General features: G+C 37.7%; 1 protein-coding gene across 1 annotated transcript in view; it reads left to right on the forward strand.

Annotated features, from left to right (window-relative positions):
* Nucleotides 1-14064, forward strand: part of RBMS3 (RNA binding motif single stranded interacting protein 3) — a 699061-nt gene that overhangs the window by 96664 nt on the left and 588333 nt on the right. Inside the window, exon 3 of the mRNA XM_053978348.1 lies at nucleotides 9002-9070. Coding sequence (XP_053834323.1) covers nucleotides 9002-9070 — 69 coding nt within the window. The remainder of the gene's footprint in view (nucleotides 1-9001; nucleotides 9071-14064) is intronic.

Consider the following 14064-nt stretch of genomic DNA (forward strand, 5'->3'; position numbering starts at 1 on the left):
ATATTTCTTGTCTGCTATTAAAATGGAACAGATAATCTTTCTCAGAATAGCTGCTCAAAGAGAACAGCTCTCATTACAATTTATTTTATGTTCTTGGTGTTATTCCTTTATCTCAAATCAACATAGACCTGTTAATTCCATTTTTGCAGGTCTGTGGAAGCTTGTGAAGAAAGCCCGGTCTTTTGGTCCCACAAAACAAATCCTATTTTGCTCTCTGCCATAGCCAAGACTGTCTGTGTCATAGAATCATAGAACCATAGAATATCCTGACTTGGAAGGGATCCACAAGGATCATCAAGTCCAGCTCCTGGCTCTGCACAGGACCATCCCCAAGAGTCACACCATGTGCCTGAGAGCATTGTCCAAACACTTCTTGAACACTGTGAGGCTTGGTGCTGTGACCACTTCCCCTAATCTCCTCATGCCTCAGCATTTCATTTACTCAGGAAAATGGTGAGAGTCTAAAGCACATAAAGATGTCATACGTTCCAAGTTCTTCTGATAACACATCTTATACTTCCTGGAGCATTCTTTCAATAGGAGTGGGTATCCTGGTGATATCCAGGACTGTGGCATTCCCTGGCTCTTTGTTTATGTTACTGATCGCTATAATAGAACATTGCTTAACGTAATACTTCACTTAGTTCCACAAAAGCAGCTGCTTTAGAAAGCCACTTTATGATTAAATTTTCTCTCATATGGCTGTGTTGTGTTCCCCTACCTTTTCTATAGTTCTTGAGGGAGTTCTTGACCTCAAACAATTGAATGTCTTCATATTTTTCTTTTTTTTTTCCCCCAGCTGATTTCTCCTCCTGATCTAATTGCATGTTTCTATGTCTTGTGACTTTCTTACAATTTCCTAATTGTACTTTTTATGTGGTAAGAATGCCAACTTTATGTCAACTCCATCTGGAAGACTTGAAGGTTGTTCCTCAATCTCTTTGCAGCTTATCTTCAAACTCTCTGGCTTTGGAAGAAAGTGCTGACTGCATAGCAAATCATGGTGTCTATGGCATCTCCACAGAGAATTTCTTTCACCATATAAAATTCCTAAGATATATGTTATTGCTTCTCACCAACAGTAACAGTTGTTCAGCTTGTTTGTGATTTCAAGGATGCTGTGCTTCACTTGATCAATACAAATCAGAAAGGAGAAGGAATTAGTGATTACAGTATTGTTGGCTTGAGCTTGACCAGCCAGTTCTGCTAAAGTAGATGTGGTTTGAGACGGATTTCTAAGACACAATTTCTAGTATCAGTTCCTATTTGATTTATGAGATATAAAAGGCCTGTGGACTTTATTAACATTGAAATACATACTTTGAAACTTAAAATATATTAATTATTACTTTTAACAATCAAATAGCATATGGGAGGCCATATAGGGAAGGTCTGAAGTTTTTTTAGCACAAAGCTCCTGGTTGGTAAGTGTAAAGACAGTTTATGAAGAAAGGATATTTTTATCTCTGGCTTTGTGTAGAAGTTTTCTTCTTTTCCTTCTTTAATATCTTTATTAAATAAGTAAATAGGAGTGGACAAAGAGAAAAAAGAGAGGGAATCACAGTGTCATGACAACCCCTGCACCATGATTCAGAGCCCATGTCAAAGTGTTAGGTGTAAAGAATCCATGGATGGGGGTGAGTGATAGACATATACTACTTTTGGCAATTTCACCTCAAAATTATAAGTCACTATGTTGAGGGTCATGACTAGACAGTGGATATGAAATGTGAGTACTTTGAGTGAGTACCTGAGTTCCTATAAAAGTGTCGATTGAATGCATTTTCTTCATCAAAGCCCAAACCCAAAGGTTCAGAGAGATGTACTCCTATGGTTGACAGCTCAGTCAATATCTCTCCTGCTCTGTCTCTTCCTGTCATAACATTGATTCCTGTAAGCTAGAGGAAGTAATCCCTAATGACATTGTGTAACAGCGTTAAGAAAAGATTGTTTTCCCACTACGCACTTTTTCATACACAACTTATAAATGTATTTCATTACTTACAAACTTTACCTCTTGCAACTCTGTTACATTTTATGTCCTGCCATTCTATCCAGATCAGCTGATTTCTTAATGTTTTCTTCCTCATTTTACACTTTTATGGAGCAACGCACTTGGTGATTCCCCTGCATCATCTCATCACTGCATAGCAATGATGTCACCCTGACATGTGCTATTCTCTCAGCTGCCAAGCAAGCTGAAGGATGCATCATGCACCCTTTGCATGGAGAAGAAGACCATATTGTCACATCATGTACCATCCTTCCACTGCTGTCAACATCACTGCGCTTCGCTTCGTGTCCTAACCCCGTGATCAGCAGTGTTCACTGTTGAGTGGTAAAAACTGCTGCACAGCTGTAATGAAATTACATTCCTGTTATTAATCTGATTATATAACCTTTTCCTGTCTTCCTTTTTTCTTAAAAAGAAAAAAAAATAAAATCCACCACTCTGCAATTTTGTAGCACTAGCATCACTAGAAAGCAGACGGTTTTCCAGGAAGTTTTGGAGGTTTCTTAACTTGTACGGTTTTGAAAAAAACATGGATATTTAAAGTACTTGGAATTTGTTTAATCTTATGTCCAGCGTGCTAGCTATAAATTTCCAGCATGGTATTGGTATTGTTGAAAAATGGGATGAGGTTTCAAAGAGAGCAAGGAATTGTGTGTATTTATTGCACAAAAGTGAAAATGGCTTCATGGGTGAGCAGCACATTTGTAATGAACAGGCTTTACTGGGGTTTGTCTCCCCGTGGAGCCAGGTGTGATACCAGATTGGAAGCACAGAGATACCCTTTCCACTGAGCTGGCTTCTCTGATCTCTTGAGATGATGTTTGTGAGGAAGAGGCTGTAAAGGATTTAGTATTATCAAGTGTGTGAGGTCTTACCTCACACAGAGAATCAGCATGGCTTAAGGGTGTCTGGAGCCAGACCAGAGGTAGGTATGGATTGATATGTAGGCATCAAGTCTGTGTTGTTTCATGAGATATTACTGGTTCAAATTTCAGACTCTGTAATTCCTCTAAGCACCATTTTTGATCAGATAGTATCAGATAAGTTGTCACCATTTCTATTTACCTTGTACATAGAAATTAATAAGTTGTCTTTTTCTGTACTGCATTGTTGTGGGATAAGCTCAATAAGTAAAAAGAAATAAAACTCAATACTTCAAAAACCAGCTCCCACTGCTCCAGTCTGCGGTGGTTAATGTCAAAAGGACGTTGCTCATTATTTGTTCCTGGACAGTCATAAAGGATATTATAGCCCTTTATAGTATGAGAAGTTAAAACTTTATTTTTCACTCGTGTTTTCTTCATAAATTCCTGCTGTGGAAAAAAAAAAATAAACAAGTTAACCCAAAGGTCTATGTCTCACAAGAAGCACCCCCTGAATATTGTTTCTTTTTAATATAACATTGCTGGTTTCTTTTTGCAAAAGTCGCAGATATACAAAACTCAATAAAAAAAAGAAAGGAAACTTCAGAGAAAGAACTTCAGTGCCTTAACATCTTACAGAATTGTCAGCTGTCTCTATTACTTTGTTCAGGAAATTTTTTTTTTTTTTTTTTCATTTAAGAGAAAATCAGGAGGATTCCATAGCAAATACTAGAAAAAAGGAAATCTAGATATTGGACAGTGCATAATATATCCTGAATTTCATATCCACCTACACATAAACAACTGGACTCTATATTCTTTAAAGAAGCAACAACTTTGTAAACGTGATGAACTAGAGACCAGCTGAATGCCAGCAAGGTTTTAGGCCTAAAAGCCAAAGAGCCCAGGAATTGGTGGTATATCAGGTGTTTCATGTAACTATAATTGTATTCTCAGAGTACTGCAGGTGTAAGTCCAAGTAGATTTTCTTCAAAGAAAAAAGATTTTGATATGACTAAATGTTTAAGTATATGTTCCAGTTATTTTCGTATTTTATTTTCTTGATTTATAAAGAATTTTTTTTTCTCCTGTTCTTGCCCAGCCAAAAATTTCTAAGTCCTACAAGTCACGACAGTATTTCATGTCTTTACCAATGGGCTGCATTTTGAAGATTAACACAGTTTGTGGGAGTTCACAGGGCAGTTCACAAGTACCCTGACTGCATAACAAATTTGCTACCATAATAACCCTTTGAAACATAGAAGAGGACAAATTGCTTAGGTCCCTTGGCAGCAAGGAGAACAGGGACTGTGGGTAGATTTAATTTCACCTAACATTCGCCATCCCCAGTTAGATGTCTCAATTAAACTGCCTGCTTAGCCTGTCTCTCCAGTGAGTGGATGGAAAGAGACAGGTACTTCCAGACAGTAAATCATCCCATCTCAGGATACTTTTCCAGACTAATGGGATGAATTACCATGCTCATCACAAGACTTTATAAGTTTATTTGGGTGTAGAACCAGTTATTAACTTTGCCTTTGTTATCAGAACATTACTCCTTTTTTTGCTTTTAGAAATATTGTCAGACTAATGACACTTGTAATTCTGGGCTCTGCTTTTTTTTCATGAATTTGAAGTGTGTCCTTATCTTGAAGCTCTCCTTTACTGACTGAGGAATTATTTAGGGACTGTATGTGTTTCTTGGCTTGTATTGCATGCAGCCACTGGTAGCCTTATCCCAAAAATGAAATAGCAACACATATTTCCCTGAACTCTTCTGTTGAGCCATACTCCATTGTATTGATTTCCATGTATTCTTCTAAAAGTTTTTTTTTTTTTTCCTGGCTTCTTGCTATGTTATTTACTGTGTTCAGTAGTAGGAATTTCTGAGAAAACAGTTTTCCTGTGAGCTGCATATAAAAAAAGCATTTTTGCACAAGAGCATAATTTGCTCTTCTTTTATCTGTGCCACTTCACTGCTATGAGAAGTACTTTTTTTTTTTCTCTTGGTCTCACTAGGATTTGGAGGCAGTCTGATGTTTCATCAGCATTCCTCACATTCAGGCTCAGGTCTGGCTATTTGCTTGAAGCATTGCACCTGAATCTACATCAGATTTTCTCCTCTCACACTGACTGCTGCCTGGGCAGCAGTGTGCAGACCACTGCCATTTTTTTCCATAACTTCCATCTCAGATATGAAGCTCGCACATCCACTTTCCAGTCTTACTGACTTTGGAAGTACAGTCCACTGTGATTCTTAAACCTTTCTAAAATTTTCAACAAAACTTTGTGGTCTTTTAAAACAACTGGTCGTCACCTGCAGCTCAGTGAGTTTGACCTCTGTTCACAGGTGGAGGGAATGAGGGAAATGGCCAGGACATAAAGAACAGCTTGGATAAGAAGGTAATTAGGGAAGTCAATCTTAATTAGTTTTTAATAGCTGGGGAGGAGCTTTTTATATCTGCATATGGCTGAGAGGCAGCTTAGGGAGCTGAAGTGAGCTGGGAAAGCAGAATGGGTATAAAGTTAGCTAAGAGTGGGACTTGCTAGAGGCTCTGGAGGTGTTGATGGCTGTTTGGTTTAGGTTGTTTCGGTGATGCTGTTAGGGAGCTCTGCAAGACCAGGGAGGAAGGTTATGTCCAGGGCTTCTGCTAAAGTGCTAATTGTGCCAGAGGGAGCATTCTTAAATATCCTGTGTTTATGCTCCTTCTTTCTCAAAAGGAGGAGTGATGTGGGAGGTGATTTTAACTGAAGAAAGGGATGTGGCTTAAAGGGCTGAATGTAGCCTGTGAACTCCCTGCTAAACTAGCTTGTGAAAATGCAACACCTTGAGGTCTTTGAGGTGCAAGCTGTATGCAAAAGCTACTCATCCAGCAGAGAATATGGTCTGGCTTATGACCTGTGCTGCTAGGTATCAAGAGACATATTCCTAGAGGTAGGTGGGTGTCTAATTTCTACTGGTTGCAGCAAAACAGGGGTGGGCGTGTGTGCATTTGGAGTTTGCTTGTGTGTAACTTTTTAAGTCACTTGCTTTAAATATTTTAACCATTGAGATGACCAGGGCTTGTGGCCTGGCCTTCAGATTTTTTTCCTGTTGCCCTTTAGAACCTGGGCAGAAGCTTGGATGGAAGTATTTTCTTGCTATTTCAGAATCCACTCTGAATAGTCTAATACAGAAGCTTCTGTGTGTGAGCAGTGCAAGCCTTTGCTCTATAACCTTGTGGTCTGGTTGCCTTGGAACATGCAATTGAGCCTGTTTCTTGGTCTGTGAATGGAGAAGGGAAAAAAAACTGGAAAGGTAGGGAAAAAAAAAAGTCTTTTATACTACTATTTGCAGTTTTTCAAAAGTGCCATCTTAATTATATTGGAAGATAGAAGTCATCTAATAAATACTTCTGAAGCACTAGTGTTTTCTTTTTTGTAAAGTTAAAAAAAAAACCCTTCTGTTCTTGTCTTGGGAAGTATTTGTTTGCTGTGTGTTCCTCCTGGAAAGGATTTGCCTGGTTCTCTGTAATATTGCAGTACTGTTTCTCTGTGGGATATTTTTCTTTTGAATGTCCTTGAAACAGACAAAAAAGTTCAAAAGAGTGATTGCTGTGTAGGAAATGTACCTACTAAAGGTATTGGAGTGAGTAATGAAACCCAAGACTGGTATTTAGGAGTTTAGACAGGAGGAAGATGCAACTTTATTGGATGATACTAAAGGCAGGCATACATTACATATATATTAATTAAGAAAGGTGTGTGGTGCTTGTGGAAAGGCATCTTACTGGGAAACAGTTTCCAGGTGCTTCTAGAAAAAACTCCAGCTATCTCATTATTCAGCTTGTTGTTCAGAGATTGGCTGGTCATTCTTCTGAAGCAAATGGAGATAGACGCTTCAGAAAAGACGAAGTGCACACAATGCTGGTCTCAGCTTCGTGAAAAACTATGAAAAAAAGTGTTATTCTGTTACATGGTGTATCTGTATATTAAAAATGCCTATCCTTTTAAGGGTGTCTAGGAGAAGATAAATACACTATACAGTAATGCTAATAATTAAATTTGTAAAATAACTGCTTTTTGATAGACTAACACACAAATACAATTCCAGCAGTGGCTGTTTCTCATTAGTTAGAATGACATGCCAGCTTTAGACTATGTAATGATGTATAAGCTCTGGTATAATTGGCATAGAAATGTACTATATCCTTGGGTGTTAAAAGCCATAAGCTATTTATTTTCATACTTACAAAGACTGTACTACATTGTGGTATAAATCTCACATGGATGTCACAATTGCATTTTTTTTTTTGTAATTGATGTCCATATGGTTCAAATATGAATCTGTTACCCTTATTAGTATCCTGCTGGTGACATAGTGTACTGATAAATTAGTATCTCATGTCTGGAAAACCTGTTTGAATTCAGATCTCATGCAAAAGAAACCTAAACCCATCCGGACTTCCTGATATAAGTAGCCTGGTTGTCATGAAGATTTTGTAACACATGAGCTTACACAGTATAGTAGTGATATGCTTGTAAGAAACTTGTTTGTTAGCTGTGGTATCCAGTGGTGTTTTTTGGTTGTTTTTTTCTTTTTTTGGTTGTTTTTTTCTTTTTTTGGTTGTTTTTTTCTTTTTTTGGTTGTTTTTTTCTTTTTTTGGTTGTTTTTTTCTTTTTTTGGTTGTTTTTTTCTTTTTTTGGTTGTTTTTTTCTTTTTTTGGTTGTTTTTTTCTTTTTTTGGTTGTTTTTTTTCTTTTTTTGGTTGTTTTTTTCTTTTTTTGGTTGTTTTTTTCTTTTTTTGGTTGTTTTTTTCTTTTTTTGTTTTTTTTTCTTTTTTGTTTTTTTTTTCTTTTTTTGGTTGTTTTTTTCTTTTTTTGGTTGTTTTTTTCTTTTTTGTTGGTTTTTTTTTTGGTTGGTTTTTTTTTTGGTTGGTTTTTTTTTTGGTTGGTTTTTTTTTGTTGGTTTTTTTTTGTTGGTTTTTTTTTGTTGGTTTTTTTTTGTTGGTTTTTTTTTTGGTTGGTTGGTTTTTTTTTTGGTTGGTTGGGTTTTTTTTTTTGGTTGGGTTTTTTTTTGGGGGTTTTTTTTTGGTTTGTTTTTTTTTTTAAGAAGCACCAAATTCACATAAGTAAGGAGTGGATTTGAAGGTCTTCTGTTACACCAGATGCTAGCTTAAACTGGGAATAGATGGTGTATAAGTTGATGGTATAAAATAATTTTGAAACCAGAGATAATTTGTAATAAAATAATTGGAGTTCGATTCAATGCCATAATGCATTGATTCTTCTGCAGTATCAAAGGCAGTTTGATTGTAAAGTCTCTATGTGACACACATGATATGGAAATATGCTATGGATGTGAAAGTACATGGTATGGGTTTGTTTTTTTTTTTAGGGCTTTGGGGGAAAAAATAGAGAAATGGATGAAAAATATAGGGATAAATCATAAAGGCTGTCTTTCTTAAAAAGAAAGTTGGTCTATAAATAATCCACTACATATTTCAGAAATGAAACTTAGGTAAGGTGAAATGATTCTGAAAGAACAATTGTTTTGTTTTGACACCCTCCCTTCAATCCTTCCAACCCATGAGAAACACCATGTGTCACTGATCTCCCCTTGAACAGTGAGCTATTGACCACAACTGAGTGTGACCTTGTTGCCGGTTCTTTATCTGCTGCTTGATCTGTCTGTCAAATCTGTGTCTCTCTAATTTAGAGATAAGGGTCTGGTATGAGACAGTGTCAGAGTCTTTTCATAAGTCCACAGAGATGATGTCAGTTGCTCTTCCCTTACAGCATGTCTACTTAAACTGAGTAAATTGTATGCCTGATGGGTAGTGCTTTTTAGCCTCAGTTTAGGTTGGAGTTTAGCATTTAACTATGCAGTCTAGGCAACAAACTGCAAATTGAAGTGAATATTGAAGTCCCGAGGTTCAAGGCTGAACAGCGCATGAGTTGCAAGTTTCCATCTATGTGGTTTTAGTGCACCTGTCTCATATTTGTGGTTTCTGGAGGCTCTTGTTTAGGGTTTTGTTTTGTTTTTTTTTAACTATGGATATTTACATAGTTGAGGTTGGTGAAGTTGCCAGTGTGTATGAGGACGTGTTGGTGAATATTTGACATGTCCTTCTTTTATTTTGCAGAGACCTACAGCCAACAAGACTTCTGGTGCTCCTTCCTACAGCAGATGGTCCAGTTCACAGCCCCATCAGGTAATATGCCCTTGTCAAAAAGGATATGAAGCTCAGGTTGACATATACTTCCTTTTAAAAAGAATCTGTGAGGGGATCTGAGAGCGTTACCTACCCGCACTAGCCCAGCTGGGTCATGCTGGTCTCTGAGGTTGTTGCATGATATCCTGTGGCAAACTCTTGGATGCAGTTGCTGCCCACAGAGGAGCTTGTACAGCTATGCTTCCTCTAATGCAGTGGGGCCTCTCTGGTTTGTCAGGGAATTTATTGTGGCTGGATCCCCCTATCCTTTGAATCTTGTCACTTAAGCTACAAGTGTGGGTGTTTGATGCCCTTTGGCAACATATGGAGTCTGTTCTCCTATGCTAGCCTTCCCTCCCCCACTGCTTGTTTCTTTGTGAAGTGATTGCAATGATCAAAACTTCCAGGAAAACTTGTTAATTGAAACTGAAGCCAGAAACTCTTAAGTGATAGCCAGGAAACAATACAGTATTATAGTTAATGATTCTTTATAAGAATTTGAATGGTATTCAGGGTTTCTGTGACTTGATCAAAATCAAAAGTCTTTTTTGACTATAAACAAGGATATGGCTTGCTTTTGTTATTAAAGAACAATTTATTTCAACTAAAGCAACTTTGTCTTCAAAAACTCTTCAGGTGTCTTTTCAGTAATGATTGCATTGGCATTGATTTCTTCCAGCCTCTACTTTTGTTTTTTTGTACCTCTTTCTACATACGCTTTAAAAAAAAAAAAAAACAACACCAAAACCCCAGTAACCTACAAAAACCAAAACCACCACTCCCCCTTGACACTATGAAAAATATAAAGTATCATGGTGAACAAACCCTTGATCTGACGTGCTGGATTTTCCTTTTGAAGGAAATTTGTAAACTGACAGAGGAAACTTCCATTAAGTTGCAATTTGACCTCAAAAACTAAAGCAAAAGAAAGCATGAATTTAATTTGTGTTCAGATTAGGATCGGAAAAAAGTGGCTAAGTGCTTCATGGGCTGTTAGCCACCTTTTTCACTATCCTCCCAGTGTTAATAATCCTGTTTTCACAAAGTATTGTGAGTGCTTTGTGCCTTCTCTTCATATAACAATATAGTTCTTTTGCTTGCAAAGTTTTCCATGTTTTCTGTCTTTCACTTTTTCAACACTGAATTTTTACTGTTGAGGGTAAAAGTGAAGAATGCATAGACAAAATGTTAACTTTTCAGTGGTTATTGCTTGCTCCATCCTAGGGCATTAGACAGTGAGCAAGGAAAAGCTCATGGAGTATAACTAATACATACAAGCAGTGTTCCCCTCTTCCTGTTTCTGCAATTATCTATTAATAGGAGATGAATTCCTAAGTCAGGAGGAGGTCATCCTAACAAATCATATGAAATGCACCTTATGCTCTACACACGTGATTTCTTTTTTGAGAAGGGAGGGAAACATAAGCGCATAATAAAGATTGTTTGTAATGTTACAACCCTGTCAAACCACTAGCAGAGTTGAGGGACTAACTACCAGGAATGTTGCTTCAAAGTATGTCTAGACTATCCAACATCTACGGGAAAAAAAATTGTTCTAATGTATTAAAGCGTGCCCGTGGTTATTTCCCTCCACGTATATTGTACCCCTTATGTTTGACTCTCGTTTTCCTTTGTCATTTCCACTCTAATCTTTTTCTTCTATGTTTATTGTCAGCTTTTGTCTTCTGTGTTTTGGGTTTAATAAGCTTATAAACTTGCCTCATGGATATTATAAATGCCAGTACCAACTGTGAGGATGTATAGGCTTGCTGCGGTTCCGTTTGGGAGACTGGAATACTGCTGTGCGCTCTCATGAGCTGAGTGGCAAAATATTTGTATTGGATAAGATATTTGTATTCAGCCTTGCCACTTGCCAGCATCTATATATAGTTTAAATAAACATTTTAAATTTTTTTTTTAAGATCGCTTTCCAGGAAAGAAAAAGATTAAATTCCAAATTCATAGTCTGCATTTTCTTTAGTCTCATGCAGTGAACCCAATGAAGGCTTTTCCACGTGCATCTTACAGGAATCCACACACAAATCTAATAGAACTACATAGCTGAGACCTTTGATGCATCGAAGAAATGTTAAAAGTTAAATTGATTTCTTCCTTCTTTCCCCTAAGTTTGCCTTTTTTCATTTCCTCTATCTATGTACAGTTGGAAGGTCCATTAAGTGAGAGATTTGAAAAGGTGAGGCCAATGAGTCACAGAAAATAACACATTTTTCCCTTGTTTTGCTTTGTACCCAGACATGCTTATATTTTGTATTGGATAAACTGAAGCATGTTTATATATCTCAAATATGCTATCTGGGGAAGGTTTTTAATAAGTTTCTATCAACTTATCGCTCTCATGGACACATGGAATTTGTATACCCAGGTTTTTTGTTTTTGTTTTTTTTTTTTTATATGAAGCTGTTCAGAGAATAGTGTTGTTTGGGTTTCTTTTTGTTTCCATTGCCCCTTGAGCCTGAGAAAGTGTCTCGTTGCAGGGGAGGCATCTTTGAAACCTGATTTAGAGGTTCCTTCTGATTGCCCTGGGAAAGAAGCATTAGTACCTGTTTCAAACTAGGTTTCTTCAAGCATTCCTCTTTCTCAATGTCAAACTAAGAAGCCATTAGTCTAAAAGGCTTTTTTTTTTTTTTTTTTTTTTTTTTTTTTTTTTTTTTATTCAAGGAATTAATCAATTTAGTTAAGGAATTTGAGGGGTGGACAGGAAGGCCAGACCAAATCTCAGCTTCTGAACTGGCATCCATGGAGCTGTGGGATCTTACTAAACTGGCTTGAGGGATGGAATCAAGGAGGAGATACAGATGCTAATAAACCCAAATTGCCTGCACTATGCTCTTGGCTACTGGCATTGCTTGATGTGTGAAGAAGTCTGCAGCAATTTTGTGAGAAGCTCTGAACTTAGGCCTTCTGTGGTACTCTGAAGGCTGCTGCCTGAAGTGCAAGTGGCTCTTAGAACTGATGAAAATGAATGAGGAAGTGGCACTTTATCAGGGATGATGATATAGCTATTTCTAACACGATGCTGCTTTTTCTGAGTGGGATGACACCCAAGGCAGAGCTTCTTATAGTGATGGCAAATCCTTGTGTGGGACAGTCTGTCTGACATTAGCAATCAAAGGTACACAGGCAGGCTGGAACAAAAGGCACTCTGCTTTGCAGCTCGGTTGTCTCTGAAAGCAGTTTTAACATTAACAATTCACTCATTACTGGTAATGACTTGAGAACTGTGTGCTAGCAAAAATGAAGAAAATTAAGAGAAAAGCCCTCTTTTTTCCTTAGAGAAGAAACCATATCTTTCAGATGCCAGCTTAAGGTCGAGGCATTGAAAAAAACCATAGATTAAGTGTCCTAAAAGAAAGAGTAATGGGACAACGATCCTCCTAATTTGCTATGTGCTAACTGTTAATGAGAGGCAAAAAGTCAGTAGCACCTAGTCAGATCTCACAAATAAATCCACCTTGTATGCAAGTAGAAGATAGTGATAGGCTGACTTTTCTTGCTCATGAGCACACTAGGGAGCTGGTGAAATCTGACAATTCATTTGGTCTCCACTGTTGGCTGGCATCTTAGTGGCAATATTCCAGGTCTCTTGCACAAAGGTTGTTAGCAAGAATATCTTTAGAGATGCCTAGATTATATTACTTTCTAGAAATATTCGAATGCCTCTTCAATATTAGGTGCTAAATGAGCCTGCAGAATAATTGGTGTGTATTAAATGCCATTAAAAATAATATAGAACATTTCAGCATCTTTCTCCTCCTCGTATCTGTTAGCAAGGCATTAGTTTATGAGCAAATGAAGTAAAAAAGGCAGAAAGTGAAACTATGTCCAATGGGCCACAGGACAGGAGGGCTCTCAGCTGTGATTCCATAATGTTCCTCTGTCTGGCTCCACTGCTGCTTTGTTACAGAGTTATTGCTCTGACTTTCTGGTAGAGGCAAAACAAGCTCATTGCTTTCTTGCTGGTAGTCAGAGCTTTGTCCATTGCTGAACTTGGCATCAGTGCCTTAAGGTCAGAATGTGTTTTTCCTTCAATATCCTGCTCTTTAAACACAGGCATAAGTACTATATTTTAGCACAAAGTGGTTAGCAGTTTCTCAGAGGAATCTGGACAGACAATGGATGCTGATAAACATTCAGTGTAGTGTCTATATTTCAAACAGCCAAAATATTTTATCTTTCCATATGATAGTTTATAATACAGCTTCTTTGTGATGGGGATGATGGAAATACCAGTGTACCAGTCAGGAAGGCAGAAGCTAGAGAAGGTGATATTCCAGCTGTACTGTGGCAGCTGTTTCATTGAAATTCAGGCCAGAGATTTCAGTATACATAATTTCTTTCTCTTGCTTTGTCCCTGTTGTGTGTGTCCCTGCCTTCCCTTTGCCTTGTTTTTGCCCTTGTATTCTTCCTGTGTATGTTGGAGCAGTAATGTGTTGATAAGAAGGTAATTAGACAGGTGTCTGTTCAGTAGGCTTTTTCACAGCGCACAAGGTCAAAATGAACCTTGTGATTAATTGTGCAGCATGAGAGTAGAGAATTTATTTAGTTTTAAGAAGCCAAACTAGGTACAACTTCTGGTAGCAGTTGGGATTGTTGGAGCCTAAGACACCTCCAAGTGGAATTCATGACTAGTTGGAGCAGGAAGATGGGTAATAGTGAGTTTCCTTGATGGGTTCTGGCAGGCTGCCTGAACATAAAGATAATTGAAGGAATGGCTCAGAAGATCCATTCCTGTGAAGTGAGTTTTGTTTTAAACTGGTGGAAGATAGCTAGTTCTAAATACTAAATAAAGAGTAATAAATAGTAATGTAAGCAACTGCTTTGAGTCTTATTTGTTTTCCTTCAGTGCCTCAAGTCTGACTTAGAAAAAGTCAGTATTGAGAAAGTCACTCTCTCCCTGATGACTCAGCTCTTTGCTTTTCTGCTGAGCCCTGCACACTGTGGCAGTAAACTTTAGGTTATGTGCCTGTCCGCTA

The sequence above is a fragment of the Vidua macroura genome, chromosome 1, assembly GCF_024509145.1.
Source record: "Vidua macroura isolate BioBank_ID:100142 chromosome 1, ASM2450914v1, whole genome shotgun sequence".
NCBI classification, from domain to species: domain Eukaryota; kingdom Metazoa; phylum Chordata; class Aves; order Passeriformes; family Viduidae; genus Vidua; species Vidua macroura.